The sequence below is a fragment of the Pelophylax lessonae genome (assembly GCF_965119305.1).
Source record: "Pelophylax lessonae genome assembly, chromosome: 3".
Classification (NCBI taxonomy): domain Eukaryota; kingdom Metazoa; phylum Chordata; class Amphibia; order Anura; family Ranidae; genus Pelophylax; species Pelophylax lessonae.
The window spans coordinates 562,340,932-562,366,263 of NC_138770.1; the positions used below are offsets into that span (position 1 = coordinate 562,340,932).

The 25,332-nt window shown below is 40.4% G+C and overlaps 1 protein-coding gene across 2 annotated transcripts in view; it reads right to left on the reverse strand.

The window, feature by feature from the left end:
• Nucleotides 1-566: 566 nt before the first annotated feature.
• The window catches only part of RALGAPA2 (Ral GTPase activating protein catalytic subunit alpha 2), a 685,399-nt gene continuing 660,633 nt past the window's right edge, over nt 567-25,332 (reverse strand). For both annotated transcript variants that reach the window (XM_082251348.1, XM_082251349.1), the window contains one exon: nt 567-2,261. In XM_082251348.1, coding sequence (XP_082107474.1) covers nt 2,110-2,261 — 152 coding nt within the window. In that variant the 3' untranslated portion in view covers nt 567-2,109. The remainder of the gene's footprint in view (nt 2,262-25,332) is intronic.

Here is a 25,332-nt window from a genome sequence, read left to right on the forward strand (position 1 = left end):
TCAACTTGAAGGGCTTTCTATCACCTACTCATATTTATGTCACTTTACAATAAACGCAATTTAAAGGCTTTTAACAGTAAAACATATTCCTCATTATTAGAGAGTAAGAAAGCCCAATTTCCTGTTACAAGTAATGTTTAAACAAATACAAACCTATCTCTGATATGCAAATGACAGAATTGCTATTAATTTGAAGCTGACATGCCACACACAAGTAGGTGACAGAAGCTCAGGCAGAATGAATGTTTGCAAGGCCTAGATCAGTAGCAGGCTATCTCTGTGAAGACATCTGTTGATATAGCCTGGGGGAAACACACTGCCTAATGCTTTTCAGTTGTTGACTGGAGTCCAACTTCAGCTCTTCACTTAAAGTTCACTTAGCACAAGTTAGAAAAAAATTCTCAGTGTAATTACCATACTTTATATATACACAAAAATGTTATTGGTACAACCCTGAACAAATAAAAACACACACACACACACACACACACACACACACACATACATATATATATATATATATATATATATATATATATATATATATGTATGTATATGTAAAAGAAGTGAACCTGTTACCCACATTCTATAAGACCTAATTTTTTTAGGCGCCGCACATTTAAAGTATTCTTAGATGAGAACTGGCTGGAAGTTTTATCAAGCCACAATATGGCTACTCCCAGCTGACGAGTGACAGGCACTCTTTAAATGAGTAATCAAATTAGTGCAAAAAATCAACTGACATACATAAAGAGGAACAAATAACAGAAGTGCCCACATGTGCATTTTCTTGTGCATTTTCTCTACTTCATCTATTGGAACATAAAGGAAATCACAGCAAAAACTTCTAAACTGCTAATTAGAATGACCGACTTTAAATATCAGGAAAGGACCACAAAAAATAAGTAGCATCAACTACACAGACGTGTAAAAATATACAAGGCAAGAACAATCAAACATTAACATTAAAACACCTCAGTCTTCAGGAAAAAAAAAAAAAAGCCTTCTTTGTCTGGTAAAGGTTGGTCTGAAATAAAACAGTTAAAAGGGATCTGTACAACAATAATCCTGAACCTTTCAAAATAAAGTATGAACTATGGCATATTAAGGATCAAGGTACATCAGATCTATTGAAAGGGGCATATTTATAAAAACATGGGCCACATACACAAAAGTGTCATAATGTGGTATCTGGCATGTGTATCTAACCTCAGCTGAGGCCTCCGTGATGCCCACCACTGAAAAAGTGTACAAAGCTAAACTGTTGCATATAGACACCTGATGGAATTGATGTCCTGCTTAGGAGATCGCTGACCACTGCAACCATTTGGATTTCGGCTGCCATTTTTTTCTAGTGCAAATTAGAAAACAAAAGCGTGCCCCCAACTGGCTGCAATGACCATCGCTCTAGTTTTATATACCTCTAGTTTTTATAAATCAGCCTCAAAAGGGTCCCAAAAGAAAACAGCCTGCATTATTATGAAGAAACAAGCTTTTTTTAAGGATGTATTATTTCAGGCTGTTTAAATAAATTGTGGAAAAATTCACATTTTAAGGCCATGATCCCACGGGAGCAAGTTGCAGTTGGCTCTCCATGGAACGTCTGTCAAGCAGGTAGGTGATTGTAGCTTGCATACAAGCAGCTTCTGAAGACACACAGTGCACCACTGCTCTACACTGTCTTCCCTGGCATCAGAAAACATTGCAGCAGTGAAAGTGTTACACAAACAGCCTTCAGAATGAGGCAATGAAATCCATGTCACTTAAGACTCTTGCAGGGATTGTTGTGACTCTGGCATGCCGGTTACGTGGTCCCTTGTCATTTGGTGCTGTTGCATCATTACGATTCGTCAGACAATCCTCTTGCCATCATCAGTGTTACAACCAGAGTTGCATCATATCTTAGTGCCTAGTGGATAACTTACTAATAACCTACCCAGGGGGTCCTGCCCCGCTAGACACACATTACAACATTGCACAGCTTAAAAGTTCTATTCACAGGTGCAAAGTTATATTTATATATATATATATTTTCAATATTTTTTTCCTTTAGATTAAAAACAGCTCTGTACTAGAGTTCATATAAAAAAAAAAAAAAAAAAAAGTGCTTCAATTGGAAGATTTGCTGACAGCACTGGCAGAGCGACGAAGCTTTCCCGAGACTTTGCTTTTGGTGGCACGCGTTAGTGTCGGAGATGTAGGTTCTGCTGGCTCTGCTCCTGTAATTGATGACAGATCGGAACTGGTGCTTGATGGGAGACCTAGAAGGAAAAGCAGAGTCAGGGAGTACGTTAATAAGACTCATGTAAAGAGTAGAACAGGTCCTGACAAACAAATGACAAATCCAACAGCTTTACACGGAAATTGGAAACATGATAGCACATAGTTCGCACAAGTGATGCTATTTAAAAGAATTTCATATGTAAAGGCCCTCTAATGTTAGACATTCTTTCAGACTAATGCAATGCTTCGAAGGTCACCGCTAACAGTTCTAAAAAGCTGTCCATATATTTGTTTGTCGTACAGAGAAACACTGGTACACCTTTTGTCGATTTTAGGAATGAGTCATTTTTGGGAATGCATTTATTTCTTATGACTCAATGTGACTTATTAAATATTTGAAGCAATAACTGTTCTCATTGCCCATATCAGACAAATTCTTAGTTTAACCACTTAATGACCGGAAGATTTGCTGCTTAATGACCAGGCCCTATTTTGTGATTCGGCACTGCGTTAATTTAACGGACAATTGCGCAGACGTGCGACACTGTACCCAAATAAAATTGACGTCCTTTTTTTCCCACAAATAGAACTTTCTTTTGGTGGTATTTGATCACCTGTGCGATTTTTATTTTTTTCGCTATAAACAAAAAAAAAAGAGCGACAATTTTGAAAAAAAAAAAACAATATTTTTCACATTCTGCTATATAACAATTAAAAAAAAAATGTAAAAATCAAAATTTTTTAACATTTTAAGCCGATTTGTTTTCTGCTACATATTTTTGGTAAAAAAAAAAAAAAAATCGCAATATGCGTATTTTGATTGGTTTGTGCAAAAGTTATTGCGTCTACTAACTAAGGTAAAGATTTATGTCATTTTTATTGTTTTTTTTTTTTTTTTTTACTAGTAATGGCGGCGATCTGCGATTTTTTTGTGGGACTGCGACATTGCGGCAGATAGATCGGACCCCTGACATTTTTGACACTTTTGGGGGTACCAGTGACATTACTACAGTAATCAGTGCTAAAAATATGCACTATTACTGTAATAATGCCATTGGCAGGGAAGGGGTTAATACTATTAGTGATCAAGGGGTTAAATGTGAGCCTAGGGGAGTGATTCTAACTGTGCGGGGGTTGGGCTTGTGAGATCATCATAGAGACATCTTCAGGGAGAATGACAGACGGCTGTGTTTACATCAGCCGTCCATCCTTCTCTGTCAGCGGGGGGAGATCCCGAGTGGCCCGCGGCCATCGGAGCCGCCTGTCACATGCACTGGCTCCCCGGCTGACGAGTGGGGGCAGGAGCGTGCCACCGGTGGCGCGCGCTCGCCCCCTAGATTCTCCTGAGCGAGCGATGTAGTACTACGTCGGTTTGCCCAGGAGCGGCCGCCTGCCGCAGTAAATCTACAGTGGGCGGTCGTCAAGTGGTTAAAATGAGACTCCATTTCAAACACATTTTTTTCATATTTTGCAAATGTTGGAGAATTATAGCAGTATTAACCTGCCAACGATATATTATATTGCAGCTTACCAGTTCTTAGATGTGGTAGCTGTATTAGGTTTCTCTTTTTAAGGGCCTTTTCACATATTGCGGACTCCACCTGCGATCCATTTGCTCAGCAGAGGATCTTTCAGCTGATCCGTGCTGAGCAGGTGGATGACAGGTCCATGTCTGCTCCTCTTATGCAGAGTGGACACGGACACAGCCCATTCTCCTCTATGGGCGGTTGGATATAAACTGACCACTTGTCTGTTTACATCCGACTGCCATCCGGAAGGGGAACAATCCCCATCTGTCTGTTTTTAGCATATCAGATCAGATTGGCTGTTGGCAGGTGTAAACAAACATATGTCCATTTACACTCACCGCTCTATAGAGAAGAATAGAGGTTCTGATGGGGTCTGCCTGAAAAACGGACAGGCAGACCCGATTGAAATGTTCTTGTGAGAGGGGACTTTTTTCCTTTATTTTTACTTGGGGATCCAGCCTGTAAGTGTTATTTTTCAACTTCCTTGAACAGGTCAAGCTTTCCAGATAAAGTGTCAGTTAGAGGGTTTAGGATGAGACAAACTATTTAACTGTACTTACAATGGTCAGCTTTTGTTTATTTTTATAAAAGAAAAAGGGAAAAAAATGTTTCAGCTGCTTGAAACGTTTTAGCTGGAGTTTGGCTTTAATTTGCTAGTCAGGTTAATTTAAATCTGCTACTGCCCCCCCCCCCGACTGACAATGCTGCTGTCTAAAGGTGTCCCTGTTGCTCCTCATCCAGGAGTGGAGACACCCTAAGACAGGAGGTGTGCTCTTGGCTGGATCACCAGGTGAAAATAAAAGTGAAAAATACTAAAAAATGCAGCCACCAGATTTAGGGATTGACAAGCTGCAGTATATTACTAGCGTTACACTGATGCTGGCTTTGGTGCCAATACTAAGCAGTTGCACAATTACTTGTACTCTTGCAAGTGCTTTGATGCTAAAACTTATACTTTCAAGTTGCAGCAACTTAAGTCATAGGGACTTTTTTGCAATTTCAGTGCGCCTTGCATTGACTTCTGTAAAATGAGTTCCAAATCCCGCTGAAGTAGCGCACTTTCAAAGCTGCACTGGTATGAATCAAGACTTACAGTTCTTCATAACTATAAAGAAATGGTAATTATTTGTCAATAGTCTAAAAAAAAAAAAAAAAATCTGTCATGTGATATTGGTAATAGGTATCGGTGAGTACTTGAGAAAAAATATTGGTACTCTTACATTTTAGGGTCTAATCCTGCTTTAAATGAAGTACCAATTTCTTTCTCAGATCTGCACACCTACTATGACCATATGAAACAGCCAATTTTTTTACCGATTTGTACATTATGCAGAATACAACAGAAGACGTGGGAACACCCTAAAGCAAATAGAGCAAATTTCGGCTGGTTCCTTAAGAACTAGACACAATTTAAGCCATAGGTTCCCCTGCACTTTCCCACCTGACTTTGGAAATATAAGGAGACAGGCAGAAGATTGTCATCTGAGCAGCGGTCACATCCAATCAGACACAGCCACTGTTCGGTATTCCGACACCTATTGTCATAATACAACAAACCGCAGCGCAGATTCCTCCATATATGCTGTTTAGCACAGATGGAGGAAGCAGATTTCTCAGAGGCTGAATAGAAGAAATATTACAGATCATGGAAGGCTTAAGATAGTTGGAAGACAGGCAGGAGTTTGGTAGGAAAATAATACTGGTGAAGTCCACAAGAGATACAAAATATGAAGAAGCAGCTCAGTCCCCCTAGATTGTACCTAATGCTAATATTTCACCTTTAATTTTATTTTCCATGTGCAGAAAATAAGCTTCAAGTAACATTTTTTGCTTTAGGCAGAAAAGTATTATTCTGATGAATAGTTTTGAGAATTTTTCCAGATATGAATAGACAAGTGGTACATTTTACACCTTACACGAGTTATGGAATCTCTCTGAATTCTCAGCAGTCTAAGCACTGTATGCAAAAATGTGACCCAAACTGCACAAGGTGCAAAAATCACTGCAGCTGCTACACAGGCAACCCCTCAACGAAAAGCATTGCCATGGACAGGCTGCAAATCTCAACAGCATTATTGTTGTAGAATATCGGATTACTGTTCCTTCCACCAGTGTTGATAGAGGTAGCGGAAGAATGGGATTTTGTTCAATACAAAAATGCAGGAAGGAAGTATAGCATTTTCAGAATCAGAGGTAAGAAGCAGCAGCCGCTATGTTTCTCTCGTGCCAGGTTACCTTCATGCAAACAAGTCCAGCAGAGGTGCTTGGATCACAAGACTGGTTGAACAGAATTAATTAGGTAAAGATGCAGTTCAGCTGTGCACTTTGGTTTATGCCAGCAGTTCAGCTTTAACAATGTATGTACATTACGTTAAATTAAACAGTGCAAAGTGGTACATGCTGTATAAATGAAACGTATCACCTTTTTGTCACATGATTCATTTATGCTATGCTAAGCAGTGCCATGCTTTCTGGGTATGTTAATCACCTGAGTTTCATCTGGTAATTGCTGCAGAGCTCTGTGTTCATAGAAGATGGGAAAAGGGCATTAATAAAGGGAGGCAGACAAGGTGACAGGATGACAGCTTTGTTTACCTCACCCCTAAAACCCAAATAAAGCATAAATTATACAACAAAACCAGCAAGACGATAACATGCTATAGCAGGGCAAATAACAGGCTGAGCCAGCAGCGGCTTCCTTCAGCTCACATGCTGATATTTTAAACATTAACTTGCAATGCAATTATTCCCTGAAGAGGAAGATGACTGAAGGTCACAACAAAATAGCTTGTCTGAATGGGACCAGATGAGGATGCAGCTATTAAACACACCAGAAAATGAATAAAATTAAAGCCTGTGTATAACAAATCTTTCCCAGTACAATTAGAAAGATGCACCAAGGAATTCGGCAATGTCTGTTGCAATCGAGGACTGTAGTTGCTTTCTCTGTGCACTGTCTCCCTGGGCAGCGAGGTAAGAGGGAATTTAATTTCATCACTTACTATCTATCTGCATTATCTTCAAATCATGAGCCAATGCCACAAACAAGTGCAGTGTAAAAACCTAACTTCTTCTCTGTTCTGTCCGGTGGATGGAGGTGATAATGAAACCCATGCCTTGGAATTTTTGAGCTGCAGAATACTAATGCAATTTTTGGATTTAAAATACTGCATCCTGCTAGTATCACAGGTCTAAAGTATAAATCTAGGCCAATCAAGGCATACATTTCAATGAAGATTGGATTAGAGTTCAATTAGTTAAAGCCCAACTCCGGGCAATTCCCCCCCCCCCCCCCCACGCAGTGGGGCTGTGTCCACACTGCATGGGTCAAATGCTCCTTTTTTCTAGGGTTGAGCACAAAGTTCATTCTCACCTGATCCATCGATCTTCCAGGAAACCACTCTTCTCCACGGTCCAGGTGGACTGTTCCTGCCGATGGAGCGTGCTGATGTCAGGAACAGTCCATTTTCAAGACAGCTAGAGCGTGGGGGTGCCGGACCGGTCTTGTGCGGGCAGGGTCAGTGGGTCAGGTAAGTATATCTCTGCTTGCCTCTTCCCAGAACAAAACTAGCAATTAACTCGTACAGTGCGGGCACAGCCCCACTGCAGGGAGAAAAAACAAATATGCCTGGAGTACTGCTTGAACAGATAGAATTTTAAACATGCATGACTGTAATGGATGAACATTTACACTTCATAGACATTACATGATTAGTCTTCTGATACGGCTTTTTATTTCTCCAGTGTTCATGGGGCAACACATGATAGTCTTAGACACATATTTTGGGAAACATTGTGATTGGGCAGGTTAGAAGACCTTGCTTGATCCTCATTGGTTTCCCCAATGCTGGGGTTGTCAGCCAATGGCTCCCAAATCTTACTCCATTGAACTCATGTGACTAGAGCATGCCTGTTTAGAGAAGAAACTGGTCAAAAAGACTTTGCAGATGGTTAGATTGGGCAAGCACATCAAACCATTCTCTATTACCTATGGCAAACTTCAGTACTGACTAAAACAAAAAGTTCCAGATTTCTGTATACTGAAAACCGGTGTGAAAACTTGGCTGTCATTCCTTCCTATGGCAAAAAAGGTGCCCTCTACCTCACTAACTAGTACTACAGAATATCAACACACTCAACTACAGTAATGCAGTGACACCACTGGTTCCAAAAAATCTCTTGCCAACCAGTGCTCTTGGTGGAGGTCTATCTGTATATGGCTGAAATGAAAGTACATTTTCCTGTGTCTTGCTGAGAAGATTTCTCTTAAAGTGACACCAAACTCAAGTATGTATTATTACCTCTCTGCATGAAGGTAAAAAACCTTCAGTGTGCATCTCCCCTCTCAGTCCCCCCCTTATACTCATATAAACCAGAGATGTGCACAAGAGCAGAAGCTCTCCCAGGTCTCTCCCTCCTCATTGGCTGAGACACAGAAGAGGGAGCCATTGGCTCCCATTGCTGTTAATCACAGGCAGCAAGGAGGGAGCAGGGGGGCAGGGATAGTGTGTTCTGTATGTCTAATAGACACACACAGGTGGCTCGGAAGCAAGCATAGGAGTAGCCCCAGAGCAAGCAGCTTGCTATATGGGCACTCAGCAGGGGGGCAGGGCCAGGAATGCCGGCAGGGGACCCAAAAAGAGAAGGACTGGGGCTGCTTTCTGCAAAACCATTGAAGTGTAGGTAAGTATAACATGTTTGTTATTTTAAAAGAAAAAAAATAACTTTTCTAAATGATTTAAGTAGTGGATGTGTATAAATTCGCTTTTTTTTTTTTTTTTGAGAATAGGGATATTGTTTAGTATCACCTTCCCTTTCTATATTGAAACACAGCAGGAGGACATCTCTAAATGAAAGGGAAATCCCCTCCTAAAAGTTATCACTTTCAGGCAGTGCCCTGCTTGGGAGATTTACCCTCACCTCCTGTTCCTATGAAAACTGTAAATTTGTGGAAGACAATGGTCCCCAGGACATCCGGGTGAATAGCCCCACTGGAAACAAAAACAGCAATTAGGACCTGACAGAATTTCTAACCCTTCTACACTCCTATGCCAAAAAAACCTTTGAACTTAGATATTTTATGTCAACCAAAGATGCTTAGCAAACCAAATCAATCAATCGATTTTTCACCCAAAAACAGTCGATCGTTACAGTATTCCACTAAATATAAACATTTTGAACATTGTCTCCTATGGCCAAAGACACATAATTGTACCACAATCATGTTAGTGCTTTTAAACCATTTGTAAAATCTAGTTGTCTAGGGTGTTTGAGGAAAGGGGGGGGGGGGATTAATATTTAAAACAACTGAAATACCAACACTGATCAGAACTGCTGGAAACACTCCACAGTATGGAGGAATTTGAGGTCACTGATGTTACCTGCCACCCACAGCTTTATTGTTAGATCAGACCATTATATGGTCCAACCAGCATAGTATGTATAGACACACAAAGCAACTAACACTCCTCCTTCTGTTCATTTGTTGGAGCTGAATGGATCATTGTGGAAGGACTTGATTGAACGCAATTATGCCATTATCCTAAAGAAACAGTCTTAAAATTCTCCTACAGAGTTTGCCTTTGTTTGGTCAACCCTTCATCTGGCACACCGGTTTCCAGTTACTTTGATGGTATCATAGACATAACTTTTATTTGTGTCCACTGCTCACCAAACCTCAACTACTGTAAACTTACAATATGGCTTCTGAGAAATCATGGTTTGGTTAGAACAATAACATATACAACTGCTAAATGATTAAATGTTCTAAGAAATCGCCTACATTAAAAAAAATAATAACCCGGAAGCCGTCTAAAGCTATACCATTAATTCATCTGTTTGTTAACCTTTTGTAATGGTCACTAAACCAATTATTAAATATGCTTTCAACCAAATTTCATAGGAAATGAAATAATGGACGATGTGAACCAGCACTTCAGCTGCTCAATTAACATTGACTATTTTAATTCCTTATTCTGCTAGCATTACTTTGTATTTTAACATTTTATTTAATAAACTTATTTATTTTTTTAATTTTCTTCAATTTGTTTCCGGATTTTAGGCCTAGGCCAAAATTATGTTATACATCCCAGGAGTCTTTAGGAGGGGTTTTCTCAGCTAAGCACACCCTTCTGCATGTATGCCTGAGCTAAGAGATGATGGATTCCAGGAAGCAAATGCTACATGAATCATCTGCCCTTATTAAAATAGCCATGGCCAGGACTGCTAGGGTGTGTTTTTCAAAGTGATTTCTCAGCAAAATAAAGCATGGAGACATGGATGGATGGGAGTTTGCTTTGAAGATTAAAAATTAATTATTTGGTTTGTGGTGCTCAGAAGCAGTGAGGTTCTGCTATAGGTATAGCTCCAGATAAAAAGTTTTTTTTTTTTATTTTTTTGATAAATTGGGAATTTTACTACCATACCTATCTCAATTTTGGAGATATTCCCTTATTTTCTGTCCCAAATGATGACAACCTTCAATATGGTAGCTCTCTCCAATGGGCACACAAATAGCAGCGACAATTTGTCTTTTAATGGATGGGAAAATGTAAGAACTACGTTTTTTTTTTGTTGCTTTTAGCATTCTTGCTGGGAAGAATCGCCTTTACGTACATTCTCACTGACAGGGATTGAGGATATCCCCATTGGAGCCCTTTATAACATCAAAAGATTACAGTGAGGGGAAAAAAGTATTTGATCCCCTGCTGATTTTGTAAGTTTGTCCACTGACAAAGAATCGATCAGTATATAATTTTAATGGTAGGTTTATTTACCAACGAGAGACAGAACAAAACAAATCCAGAAAAGCACATTTAAAAAAAGTTATAAATTGATTTTAATTTTGAGTGAAATAAGTATTTGATCCCCTATCAATCAGCAAGATTTCTGGCTCCCAGGTGTATATTATACAGGTAATGAGCTGGGATTAGGAGCACTCCCTTAAAGGGAGTGCTCCTAATCTCAGCTTGTTACCTGTATAAAAGACACCTGTCCACAGAAGAAATCAATCAATCAGATTCCAATCTCTCCACCATGGCCAAGACCAAAGAGCTGTCCAAGGATGTCAGGGACAAGATTGTAGATTGTAGACCTACACAAGGCTAGTATGGGCTATAAGATCAAGAAGCTTGGTGAGAGGGCGATAACAGTTGGTGCGATTATTCGCAAATGAAAGAAACACAAAAAAACTGTCAATCTCCCTCGATCTCAAGGCAGCTGGGACCATAGTCACCAAAAAACAATTGGTAACATACTACGCTGTGAAGGACTGAAATACTGCAGCGCTAACAAGGCCCTACTGCTCAAGAAAGCACATGTACAGGCCCGTCTGAAGTTTGCTAATGAACATCTGAATGATTCAGAGGAGAATTGGGTGAAAGTGTTGTAGGCAGATGAGACCAAAATCGAGATCTTTGGAATCAACTCAACTCGCCGTGTTTGGAGGAGGAGGAATGCTGCCTATGACCTCAAGAACACCATCCCCACCGTCAAACATGGAGGTGGAAACATTATGCTTTGGGGGTGTTTTTCTGCTGAAGGGACAGGACAAGTTCACCACATCAAAGGGATGATGGACGGGGCCATGTACTGTCATCTTGGGTGAGAACCTCCTTCCCTCAGCCAGGGCACAGAAAATGGGTCGTAGATGGGTATTCCAGCATGACAATGACCCAAAACACACAGCCAAGGCAACAAGGGAGTGGCTCAAGAAGCAGCACATTAAGATCCTGGAGTGGCCTAGCCAGTCTCCAGACCTTAATCCCATAGAACATATGTGGAGGGAGCTGAAAGTTTGAGTTACCAAACGTCAGCCTCGAAACTATAATGACTTAGAGAGGATCTTCAAAGAGGAGTGGGACACAATCCCTCCTGAGATGTGTGCAAACCTGGTGGCCAACTACAAGAAACGTCTGACCTCTGTGATTGCCAACAAGCGTTTCACCACCAAGTACTAAGTCATGTTTTGCAAAGGGGTCAAATATTTTTTTCACTCATTAAAATGCAAATCAATTTATAACTTTTTTGAAATGCGTTTTTCTGGATATATTTGTTATTCTGTCTCTCACTGTTAAAATAAACCTACCATTAAAATCATAGACTGATCATTTCTTTATCAGTGGGCAAATGTACAAAATCCGCAGGGGATCAAATACTTTTTCCCTTACTGTACCTATAACTTCTTTCAGGTTTAGGACAAAGAGCACAAATAATAACAGAAAATTATACCAGATCACAGTGGAGTTTTATCAGCCAATGCAATATATACACATTTGATTGGTTTGGTTGTATGTAATATTGGAGGGAAAGCATTTTCTTTTTTTTATAATCAGAATAAAGTTTATAAACAACTTTTAACAGTACAATAAAAAATGCACATTCCTCAGTATTACATTATACAATACTTTCTCAGAATACAAAGTAGAATAATGTTCTCGTAAAAAGACAAAGCAAGTTTATAAATCCAATTGAACCTGAGCTGTCATTATATCTCACAGTACATGCATCCCGAGGTATGGTTTAAAAAGACATTCTCATGATATCTCTTCTCCAGTACTTTAAAATAAACACACTCCAAGGGGACAAATAGAGTGGTTGAGTTCCCAATTTAAGTTATTAGCCTATCAAGAATTAGGTCCAATGGAGCCAAGCCAGGGGTAGCTAGCCAGCATCCCCAGATCCCATTGAACCGGGTCGGGCTGCCTCTATGCTGATATATCAAGCGCTCATATCTCACAGTTAATCCCATGTTGGCTAACCACATCTCTAAAGTTGGAGAGGTTTGAGAGATCCAATGTTGCAAGATGAGCTTTCGAGCTTGGAACAGTGCTCTTGACACCACCTCTCTGACAAATATATCCGTTATAACCTCATCAAGTATACCCAATAAGCAAGATTTTGGGTCAAGAAACACGGTGACTTGAAAAGTATCGGTAACGGTGTTTACTATGCCAGTCCACAAGCGGTGCAACTTTGGGCACCGCCAAAGGAGATGTATGAGATTCCCCTTAGCTCCCTTGCATTTCGTACACAATGGGTCTGGGCGAAGTCCAAGAGTAAACAATTTAAGTGAGGTATGATGAACCTGCAATAATATATATAGTTGGGACAGAATTTGGGTTACATTTAAAGAACAGCCGTGGACAGATTCCGGGCCTCCGACCACTGATACCCATCAATATCACCCACATTCTCCACCCATTTTTCCATAGCCGTGTTGGGAAAATTCTCCAGGTACTCTGGCAGGTGCATCAGATAGCACCTGGAGATGAACCCTTTAGTGGATGCGGATTGCTGCATCATATTGAAAAGAGGAGTGGGAGATAACACCGCCTGCTGCAATTGAAGGTAGGGGGAAGAACATTTTGTTTGACAATCCATATCTGGCTTGCATATGGGCAAATGGGAGCAACCAGCCATTGCTTTAAATGTGACAGAGGTGAGTAACACCGTATGTTAGCCACCGGGCTGCACACTGCCGCTTTGCTAGTTCCGGGTAATTATTGTTATCCAGGTGGCGCTGTAACTAGTAAATCCTGACACTCTTTGTAGTTGTTTTGCTTTGATCTAAATCTTATGTAGTAGCCTATACGTGGGGTACCTTTTATTGGACTTTAGGAAGAGCTGGACCTCAAGGGCTTCCGGGAGAGTTTGAGCTTCTACACAGTGTAACGAACAGCTAATGTGGAATCAGTGTGCTTTTCCCCCTCGGCCGATACATCATTCATGCCGTTTAGCAGCTGCTGCTAAATATGTAAATATGGAATTTACCACTCTTAATATTTTAAGGGGTATAACCACAGACGTATTGTGGAGGAAATAGAGCAGCTGGGGCATCAGGATAATTTTTTTCTATATCAGCTCTACCTGCCACTGACAGCAGTAGTTCAGACCACAATTTCCCCTTATCCCTAAACCGTGACAGCAGGGGAAATATGTTCAAACGGTAATAGTCCACAATCTCAGCCGAGACTATGATTCCTAAATATCTGAACTGCCCCACTATAGGAACTGGGCAAAAAGGAGACAACTGGTGGTCAAGAGCTCCATCCAGCGGCAACAGGGCTAACTTGGTCCAGTTAATAGTCAAGCCTCAATAAATGCCAAATTCAGTGACTATGTCCATTACAGCTTGCAAAGAGAAGCCTGTGTTTCCAATCAAAAACAGCATGTCGTCTGCATACAACATGATCTTTTCATTGAGTGCACCATATTTAAAGCCCTCAACCAGAGAGATGGTCTTAATCTTAGCTGCCAGGGGTTCTATTGCAAAGGCAAATAGGATGGGGGAGAAAGGGCATCCCTGCCTAATACCCCTACCCAGTGAAAATACCTGTGAGGTCCTGTCACCCTACCGGATAGAAGCCCGGGGATTATGATACAATAAACGGACCCATGAAATAAATTGTTCTCCAAAGCCAAATCTTTCCAGCAATTCCCACAAATAGCACCACTCTACGCTATCAAAGGCTTTGTTTGCGTCCAGTGACAAAAGCGCCCTCGCGCCTCCATTATCAGCTGCCGTTTGCATATTTATATAAAGTCGTCTGAGGTTGAAAAAGCAGTGGATTTGTTAGGCATGAAGCCAGCTTGGTCTGCATGAACGATATCAGCAATTACTTTGTTAAGCCTCCGAGCCAGTACTTTAGCCAAAAGTTTTATGTCAGCTTGTAACAAGGAAATCGGTCTATGGGAGGTTTTGTAGCTGGCTTATCAGGCTTCAAAAGCAAAATAATACTAGCCCTGTTCATGGAAGGTGGTAACCGTCCATGCTCATGGGCCTCACTGAATACTTTCAAGGGCTTAGGTAAAAGGATATCAGCGTGTTGTTGGAATACCTCCATTGGCAGCACAACATCCCTAGGTGCTTTGAAGTTGGGAAAAGAGCTGGTCGCCTCCTGGATCTCCTCTAACGAAAGAGGAGCATCCAGACTTGCTCTGTGAGCTTCTGAGAGGGTGGGTATATTGTTAGACTATAAAAACTTGATAAGGCTTCTAGGGTATAAGAGACCTCAGCAGCATAGAGAACCTAGTAGAATCCTACTAGTTCTGCCATAACCGTTTCCGGGAAACTGGCATAGCCCCCTGTAGGAAGCTGTAGTGCACCAATCACCGGAGCTGCTGGGCGTACATTAACTATTTTTGAAAGAGGACCACCAGTCTGTTCCCCCTCTTCATAAAAGGTTACCTTTTACTTTTATTTTTTCAGCTTTGGAGTTAATCAGTTGTGTCAGGGCATCCTGTGCAGTGAGCCAAGCTGACTGGGCTTCATCTGTGGGTTGTGAAATCTACATCCTCTCCCTTTCCTGGACATGCTGAGTGAGAAGTTTTTCATGCTTTTTAGATTCTGTCTTTATACTATTAACTGCGAATATAAAGACTTCACGTATACTGTGTAGCATTTAAAAGCATCCCACTTCAGCAGGTTATCAGTATATAGCACGTTATCCTCAAAGAAAATAACCATGTTTTGTCCAGTCCCAGCGCTCTCAGGTATCAGTTTCAGCCAAAAAGCGTTTAGAGCTTTAGGAAGGGTCAGGATAGATCTAGCTGTAATCCAGCATATCAAAGGCGAGTATTCAGACACCCCTCTAGGAGCATACAGTAATTTCGAAACCAGCCCAATGGATCGAGCTGATCCGAGACAAAGATCTATATGGGACAGTGACCCATATGTCTTAGAATAACAGGAGAATTGGACAGTTACAGGGTACTTTTCTCTTCATACATCCACCCATTTTACCTCTTCCATAAATCGTAGCAGTGAGCTGCCTCGTTGGGAGGAACCTACATTTGGGGGGGGGGGGGGGGGGGTGTCTGTCTGGGGCAGGATTTAGGACATTATTAAAATCACCCTGGACAAAGATTGGAATATCAGGCTTATCTAAAGGGTTTAGGTATGTATACCACAGCTATGATACATATTAAAGAGAACAGTTTACAATAGAAAAAAATGTATCGGCCCTCCAAATCAGATATTGCAGCTAGTTCATGAAAATCCAGAGATTTGTGTACAAGGATACACACCCCTCTGGAGTATGAAGTATGATGCCACGCATACTTCATACTCCAGAGGGTGTGTGTCCTTTTGTGCTCAGGAGTACTTTACACAGCTAAGAGTCTCTAGTGTGAGATGGGTCACTTGGAGGTTTATTATTGCAGGATGGTACTTACGGAGGACTGTCTACACCATCACCCTCTTTAAAGGATTATGTAGTCCCCTAAAATTCCAGGTAACCAGAGGTATGTCCGTCATGTGACTAATGATAAAATCTTATGCAATGTGGCAAGTGAGATGCATCTGCATCCCATACTACTAAAGTACCTGCTTAGACCTAGTAAGTACTGTAAATGAACAAGATAGCTCCGGAAGTGCAGAAAACAAAAAAAGTCTCATGAAAAATACTAAACATTAACTCAGGAAAAACCTGGCCGAGAGGGTTGAGAGACCGTTCTTCCCAGCTATGGGTATCAATTAAACGAAACCATAACTTGTAGTGGTGTCTTTCAGGCAAAGCTTTCCAACAGATAACATCTATCAGGTGCGTTTGCATTTGGTGGTGAGGTATCTTGCAGAGAGCTTTTCACGATCCCTTATGAGGGGTTGCCTTCATTTGAGCTAATCGGTAAACATAGCAACAATTTCGTGACTCCGGTAAAAAAAAAAGTGCAGCGCCCTCACCGAATCAAAGGTATGCGCACATTTGTAGAGGAAGAACAAGGAAACAGTCTCAGGTTTCAGCATTTTCTCGGTGCATGGCACGAAGAGAGGGCTCATTGACAGCCAGCCAGTCTGCAACTCCCCCGGAGTTGAAAAAGTGCGCATGACCTCTGGCTGTAATCCACAGCCATGCAGGGTAGAGCATTGCATATGGCAAATTAAGGCATTGGAGACGTTGCTTGACATCCTGCAATTTGGCCTGCTTCTTCTGCACCTCAGGCGAGAAATCGGGATAAAATAAGATTCTGGTGTCACTGTAGTATATGGTGGATTTCTCCCTTGCTAGCCTTAAGATTTTCTCTCTGTTGCAGTAGTGTAGTATCCGCGCCAGGACTGGCCTAAGTGCGTTGCCTGGGAGAGCCCTAGCAGGAACATGATGCGCTCTTTTAACAGCGAACAGTGAGGTAAAGGATTCTTTCCCAAATAGATCCAGTAGCCATTTCTTGACGAATTCTGTGGGGTCACAACCCTCCACCTTTTCTGATAGCCCCACTATGTGAACATTGTTTCGTCTAAGACAATTTTCAATATCATCCATTTTGTCACATCTGGCAGTGGCTATGGGGGCAGCTGTGCGGGTTTCAGCAATCAGTGGAGGTATTTTGTCCTGAAGGTCACCGATGCGGACTTCAGCACCAGTTGTTCTTTCTCTTATCTTCTGGAGGTCTTGTCGCAAAAACGACACCTCCTCTGTCATTCCCCCTAAGAGCTCCTTGACTGAGTTAACTGAAGCAGTGCAATGCTGTACAGCTTGTACGTTTTGACTTTGGGTAGGTTGTACTTCTCCCTCCATCATATATGCAGTGCCTGTCTGCTGATCACTGTCAGGGAGAGACAGGGTGTTAAGCTCAGTCCCATGCTCTGTCTCTATATACTGGGAAGGGTCAGCTTCTTTCTCCTGGGCTGTGATTTTTTGTGTATAGTAGAGCATGTCTCTTGGGGCATAATTTTTATGACCCTTACCTGCTTTGCTGCCTGTGTCTTTGTGCTTCTCAGAGCCTCGTGGCGGTCCTTTGGGCAGTGCATGTTGAATCTCCAGGGCTGTCCCTTTTCCCTTGCCTCCTCGGGTCATCATAGCTCGGATCTGGTCAGGAGTGATATCGATGGATTCCTCTGGCTGTGCTGAAGAATGATATCTATATCACCCAGATCAACAGCCGGAGTCAGGATCGGTAGCAGGATATTAGTCGGGAGCTCTGTGAGGCTGTTCCACTCACATGCCCAGCCTGGTGTATTTTGTTTAAGTGCATGTTTATTGCAGTCTTTACTTAAAATTAATTTTTGACACGTCTCACATTTCTTCCGACTTGCTCCTCCATAAGTTGTTGTTTTAAAGTGTATCTATGCACAAAACTTTTTAGTTTTAGATAGAGTACGAAAGGATTAGAACACCCATCAGGTTTTTTTCCCTTTGGAGAGGGAAAATCTCTTCAACAGCAACACAAGCAGATGTGAAAAAAAATTTTTTTTTTCTTAAGTTAAAGTGTTAGTAAACCCAGGACCCTGCATTCGCTATATCTGGTCTTCCACAGTACATGGAAATGCAATTATTTTAGTAAATATAAACTGCTAAATACCTTTTTTCATCAGCAGTAAATAGCAGTCTTGCCTCCCAAGAGAAAAAACTCTCTAGCAATACACACCAAACTGAGCATGTGTAGAGTGACTCCAAAGGCTCTGCTCTATCAGAAGATGGCTTGAGGACAGTGGAAGAAGGAGAGGATCAGAGAAGAGGATCAAACAGCTTTTGTACTCAATGCACAAGATTAACCCCTTAGGTTCCACAATGAGTATAACAAGCATGTTTTACTGCATATACAGACTGATTTTACTATTGTGGGTTTAGTAACACTTCAAGTGAAAGGTTGCCCCCAGAACAGGAAGTGATGGAAAGATCTCTCTAATGGAGCCCTGAATAGCAGTAAAACATGATTGTGGTACTTTTCTACGTTCTATCCAAAACTAAAAACAAAAAAAAAAGAGTTTTGGGTATAGATAAACTTTAAACAGAAATGTGTAACTTAGCTACTAAAGGGAGCTCTCAGTGACTTGGTGCGTTACTCTGTATCTCACTTAACTGATAAAAAAAGCTGCCCATTCACTATTCAATTTGTATAATTAAAAAAAAAAAAAAACCTAACAGATACGGTCTGTCAGTTTTTTTTTTAGTTCAGCCTGCTGGGTTGAATGAAAAAAAAAAAAAAAAAAAAAAAAACAACCTAGCAGTATGTACTAGGCATTACAGGACAGAAGAGCACAGGGAAGACGTCAACAGTGTGGTAACACTTATTTATTGCCAATGATAAGGCTGGAGGTGACAAGGAAGTTATAGACTTAGGACAGTGGTGTCACAAAAATATCTGCACAGTGTGTCAGTAAAGTCAAATTACTTGAATTGCAAATACACTATATGTTTGTTGACTACTGACCACCAAATCTATATGAGCTCATTGGAAATCAATTACAAAACCAGTGGTATTACCAGGAAGTTGGCCACTACTTTGCAGGTATAACAGCCTCCATTCTACTGGGAGGCTTTGGAGTGTGTTCATGGGAATTCAGTGTGAATAGCATTTGTGAGGGCTGGTACTAATTTTGGACCAGAAGACCTAGATCATCACAACTGCGATTTCAATTCATGTCATATGTATTTAATAGCATTGGTGTCAGGATTCTATGCAAGGCTCCACACCAAATTCATCAAACCAAGGTAAGGAGCTGACTTTTTTCCACAGAGGCACAGTCATAATGGGACAGAATAGGGCCTTCTCCAAACCGGGGTCGCATGGTGATAAGAACACAAATGTTTAAAATGTATTTGTGTACTGTAGTATGTATGACGACATACTTGTTTTTATTTACCCGATTTTGGAATGGGATGTCCAACAAGCTCATATGGGATGAGAGCCAGGTCTCCACAAAGTTTTGGCCATATAGTGTATGAGAAAAATCTCATAAGGACATACATTGTAGACATTTAATTAGCATTGTGCATAAACCTATGGCATGTAAGAAATAATCTTATATTAGTCTGACTACAATATACCACCGACAGCTGTAGGTCACTCATTTTTTAACGATTGTAGCCAATTATCCAGAAAATTAATTTTTTCAGTTCACAAAAAAAACTAGCAAACTAAATATACAAAAATAGAACTGAAATGATTTCAGAGACTAGCTGAAATTGTTCCCGATCTGTCAATGTATGGAGATTTGATCAATGTTTAATGCAGGTCGGAGAACATTGGAAAACCGTGAAAGAGCTCTTCCTGGGCCATTTTGCTGTTTGTGTGTGAATGAGAGGTAAAACGGCCAATTGTAATACTCCAGTGTATAAGTGCACTGTTTCCAATAAATATTGTACAATCGTCTGTTCAACCATCATCAGCCAATACTTTTTTTTTTTTTTTAGTTTGAGCAGAGTGGGAAAAAGTTAGAACTTGTTTTATTTCTGCTTGTGTCCTTGTAATAATCATTTACCGAGAATATTAACCTCTTAACAATAAACATGACAAGATGGGTCCACTGCAAGAGTGTATTTTGTTTAATTCTTGGAGTTGGGCTTTAAAGGTCATGGTGTGATCTTACAGTCCTCAGACACTCTAGAACCCGGATGCCCAACCTGCTATCCCGGGGTCGCATGTGGCCCTTTGGCACTTATTGTGTAGCCCTTGAGGCCTTTGCCTTTTTCTTAGCTTGGTTCTTACTAAGGCCAGTGAAAGAAAAACAACTTTTTAGACTAAGCTCTAGTAGTTAAATGGCTTAGTTTATTTCTTTCATACTTTTTTTCTGTGCTGTCCATTTTTCTCTCTTAAGGTTTTGCTTTACTGCTGCTCTTTTATAATGGACTTTGCTGAGATATCATACTTTTTCAGGGGGGCTATAGGGAGAAAAATGTTCTAGCACCGATTTGTAAAGGGGCAGAAATAGCAGTGATCTCTAGCAGTTTTGTATAAAGTGTCTATAGTCTTAGAATTCCAGACTCACTACGCTTTATCAGCAAAGCAAAATGCTTGGCCACAGCAATTTTGATGTTCACATGTAAGCAATGTTTCTGGGGCAGAAAAGAACTCCATCAGGTAAGATTGAATTGTTAAAATACAGATCAAATTCTATAATAAGAAAAACACATGCAGCGCATCACAAAAAATCCCAGATTAGAAAAATGGAATCAGTGGAAACAGTAAAGTCCAATCAATGATAAAGTCCAAAAGTGAGCAGAATTCCTCCAGTATATTAAGGTCCACTCCAAACAGGATAATCCAAACAGATTGCCATCCACCACAACTAGTGAAATAGGAACAGCACTTCCCCAAGGTAATGAATTTACCAGAATGCTGGCAAATTACTGCACAACAAGCCCACCTCTTAAAGGGCTATATCGTTGGACAATCCTTAGATCAACAGCAGCTTGTATCCATATGAAAAATACAAAATAGGGAGGACTATTGCGTAATATTGCAAACACTCAAATTTATTTAAGAGGAAGAAAATGGTTTCACTCACATGTGAACAATGTAAAAGCGCATAGATTGATAACCACGAACAGCCGTGACTAAATCCAGGCAGCGGAGGAACATCAGAACGCCATAAGTCACACACTCGTCAGCTGGCCGGGTACCGCACATCACTTCTGGTCAGGCGCAGTGTGTCTGTAATCACCTCTTGCTGCCGTACAAAGCCGATCCCGACATGTTTCAACATACAGGTTTAATCATGGGACTGGCTGTACGGACTAGCAGTGTTAATTTATCTGCTGAGGGAGGGGTGCAACAAACAAATCACCTGGGTCATGTTCCCGCTGCCTGGATTACTGCAAAGCCTGCAAATAATGCAGGTCACAGCTATATTTATGGTCAAAAATTAGCGTTATTTCATATTATATCATTATCAGATAGAATATATAACAAATAATTAAATGACAGCGGCGACACGAGCCAGGTGATTGGTTTGTTGCACCCCTCCCTCAGCAGATAAATTAACACTGCTAGTCCGTACAGCCAGTCCCATGATTAAGTCTGTATGACGAAACATGTCGGGATCGGCTTTGTACGGCAACAAGAGGTGATTACAGACACATTGCGCCTGACCGGAAGTGACTTGCGGTCCCCGGGCAGCTGACGAGTGTGTGACTTATGGCGTTCTGATGTTTCTCCGCTGCCTGGAGTCAGTCACAGCTGTTAGTGGTTATCAGTCTATGAGCTTTTACATTGTTCACATGTGAGTGAAACTTTTTTCTTCCTTTTAAATAAATTTGAGTGTTTGCAATATTACGCTATGGTCCTCCCTATTTTGTATTTTTCATATGGATACAAGCTGCTGTTAATCTAAGGATTGTCCAAAGATATAGCCCTCTAAGAGGTGGGCTTGTGCAGTAATTTGCCAGCATTCTGGTAAGTTAATTACCTTGGGGGAGTGCTGTTCCTATCTCACTGGGTGGGGTGGTTGGCAATCTGTTTGGATTATCCTGTTTGGAGTGGACCTTAATATACTGGAGGAATTCTGCTCACTTTTGGACTTTATCATTGATTGGACTTTACTGTTTCCACTGATTCCATTTTTCTAATCTGGGATTTTTTGTGATGCGCTGCGTGTCTTTTTCTTATTTTAGAATTTGATCTGTATTTTATTATTGATATTTAATGCTAGCTAGCATCGGTTCAATTTATCTTTTACTACCAGAGTTTACCGATTCTGTTAGTTTGTATTTTCTGCAATTGGTGCTGTGGTAGGAATCATCTTTTTTTGGGGGGCACTTTTCTATGTTCCTTATTTTTTGAAGATTGAATTGTTGTAAATATTATGTACAGCTCTTTGGCAATTTTAAGGGGCCACACTTGGGATGCCCTGCACCAAGAAAGTTGACCACCTCTGCTTTAGACTACCGCCATATCCATAAACCCTGTGCTTGACTGAATGTTACTGCATGTGTCTTTAAAGAAGGGAGACAGATGCAGGATACCCTGGCAGAACAGTATGAATCAGAGCAGAGTGGCTGGCTGATGTGGTTGGGGCCTCCTATAGACATGTAATCATTCTAGGGAGACCTGCCACGGATATTGACATCTTAAAGATACCTACATTGGGTGAACATGCATTCTTGTAGGGATGGACTCTTTGGGCCTTTAGGGGAAAAAAAAGTTATTTAACAGGGGAAATTTATCCTGGTCAAATAACTCCCTTCCTGAGATGGCCCAGTCAGGAAAGACCTACAGATGAACATTCCCGGATCCGACTATCTACATGGTCAGATCAGGCAAATGCAGGTGTCTTAGGAACCATTAAAAGCACAGGAAAATCTCCCAAGTAAATGTAATTGTCTGGAAAACGAGGCAAACTGCATAACAACGTATAGGATGTACATGTCTTAAAAAAATTCTACTTATATTTAGGAGTTTTTATTTTCACAAGTTTTAAAATAAAAATAAGGTTAACACATCTGAATTAAAAATGACATGGCAGGAGCCTGAAGAAAAGCAAATGAAGAAAAAGACAACAATCTAAATCAGTAATTGACAGTACATAAAGAAAGCTGATCTGTGAAAAAATGCAGATGCTTAGTCTGGAGTTAGGAATGGAAATTCTTTATCCTCTTTTTTTTTTTGTGTGTGTGTTCCCTCGGGCATGGGGATGGGGGAGGGAGAGGCTTTTTGTATCATATGTTCCTGCAGCTAAACAGAATGGCAGATGGTCAAATTAATACAAATTCAGCCAATTGGGCAAGCTCAAGCAGCCTTGATGTGAGCTATTCAACAATATCGCTCCTGTGCGTAGAAAGAACAGTGCAGTCCAAACAGGCAGGATTGTGTAAAGACAAGCCACACCTAGGTGCTTACAAGTACTCACAACATTCCATTAGCTGAAAACTTTACACATTCCATCAGTCCAAACTTTCTTCTAGCAAATCCTTAACTATGCAATCAACCTTGAAGCTTCTTGTGAAGCATCTTGATTGATAGAGAGACAGCAGCTGCACAACGAGCAAGTAATAACCACAGAAAATAAAGCCTTTCATACAAATATTGTAATTCCACTTGCAAGCTGCCTGGCATGAACTCTAATTACTTGGCCTTTTTCTTGTAATGAAACTTTGAAGGTCTGTTTCCACACCAAGCTGTAAACCAATTAACCCACTTCGTCCCAGACAGGGCGCTCTAGCTGTGACTGAAATAAGGCACTAAGAGAGACATTATTATTCATCAATATAGCAACAAGGGGACAACTAAATAAAACAGTTTAGTGTGAACTAGATTAATACTGGACCACATTAAAAAAATGGTATTTACGTTATGGCTAGAAAATAAAGAATTTCACTATAAACAAACACTCATAGGGTAGATCATTTTCCTGCCATTTAGCATATTAAATCTAGTTTCAGAATTTGTTGCATAGCTATTTTTGATTCACAAATTGAAAATCAGGCTCTAACTATTCTACTGCATAAAATTATGCATTGAAGAACTGGCCATATTAACATAACAGATGAACTTTTTCATAAAAAAAGTCTAGCAATATAATTTCTTATCTATAGCAGTAAGCTGAACATTTTCATTCTAGTGACTGCTAAATTGGTTTCCTATCAACAGTTTCCAGATAATATAATTTGTAAATATATATATATATTAAAAAAATCTATAGTGAAACATATGTACAAGATAACTGTGTAAAAAATTACATATCCATCATATAGGATGAAGCAGTTATTAAAAATTGTATAATTAGTAGAGATTGATGAACAAAGTGAGACTAAGACAAAACTTCCACGTCCCAAAAGACAGAGGTAGCAGCAGTGAATGTGTACAGGTATGAGAGTGTAAAGCTTTATTGATACAAACCACCACCACAGAACCAGACATTTAGAGTCCATGCGGTGTCTGCAGACACCACTGGTCAAAGTTTACAGGAGGAAAAACAAGTTAGAAAACTTTGTTGGTTAATATTGTAGAACCTCTCCCCCAGCATGCTCAATAGGGACTTAAACGCAAATAAATGTCCTGTGCAACCATTTATGTTAAGGCATGAGCAGGCACAAACAGATCCTTAATGGTTATCAGTTCATGCTTGCATTTAAACTGGCGTCTACATTAATTTGCACTGAGATGTATTACACATGGATGTAATAACTCCCCATTACTGAAAACTGACATTATTTCCTTGCAGCTACCAATAATATTCAAACTTGCAGGGAAGATCTGAAGTTGACTGCATAAGTTGAAGGAACCCCAGTTCTTAATAGGAACATATTTATTCATCCAGCTTTTAATGTCTGCGCTTGCATATAATTCACAGGCAGCAGTATTATAAACTTATTATAATTATTATGTCTTATACCTAGATATGGCTGTCCCTTTTTAAAAAAACCCGTTCCTCATGTCTCAGCTCCAGTTTTTCTTTTAGATGGTCAGCTCTTGTAGGACAAGTCTCCTAACCTTTTATACTATCGTTTAGTAAATCACGTGAACATGTGTTATTGCTGGTTACTCCAGATTGTAAAGTGTCATAAAATATGGGGACAAGTAAGTAATGAGTTATACAACTGGGGGAGTACTTTTATCGGTTTTACTCCTGTGCATTTTTTTATTATTATTTAATTTCTTTTAACTACAAGACTTTTTGTGCCATGCATGAAATCCAGCTAATAACTGCTGATTTTTAATACACACACTATTTTTCTTTAACTTTTAAGGGAATAATGTAGTTTACTGTCCCCTGGTGAGTTTACAGCATTCATTGTGATCATTATGCCTCGGACCAGCCCTTCTCTGCATCCTTTATTAAATACAAGTATGCTGTCACTGTCTTTCAGCCCTAGTGCTGAATTGTAAATTGCCCAGACAAACAAGCAGAGCCAATGAGCCT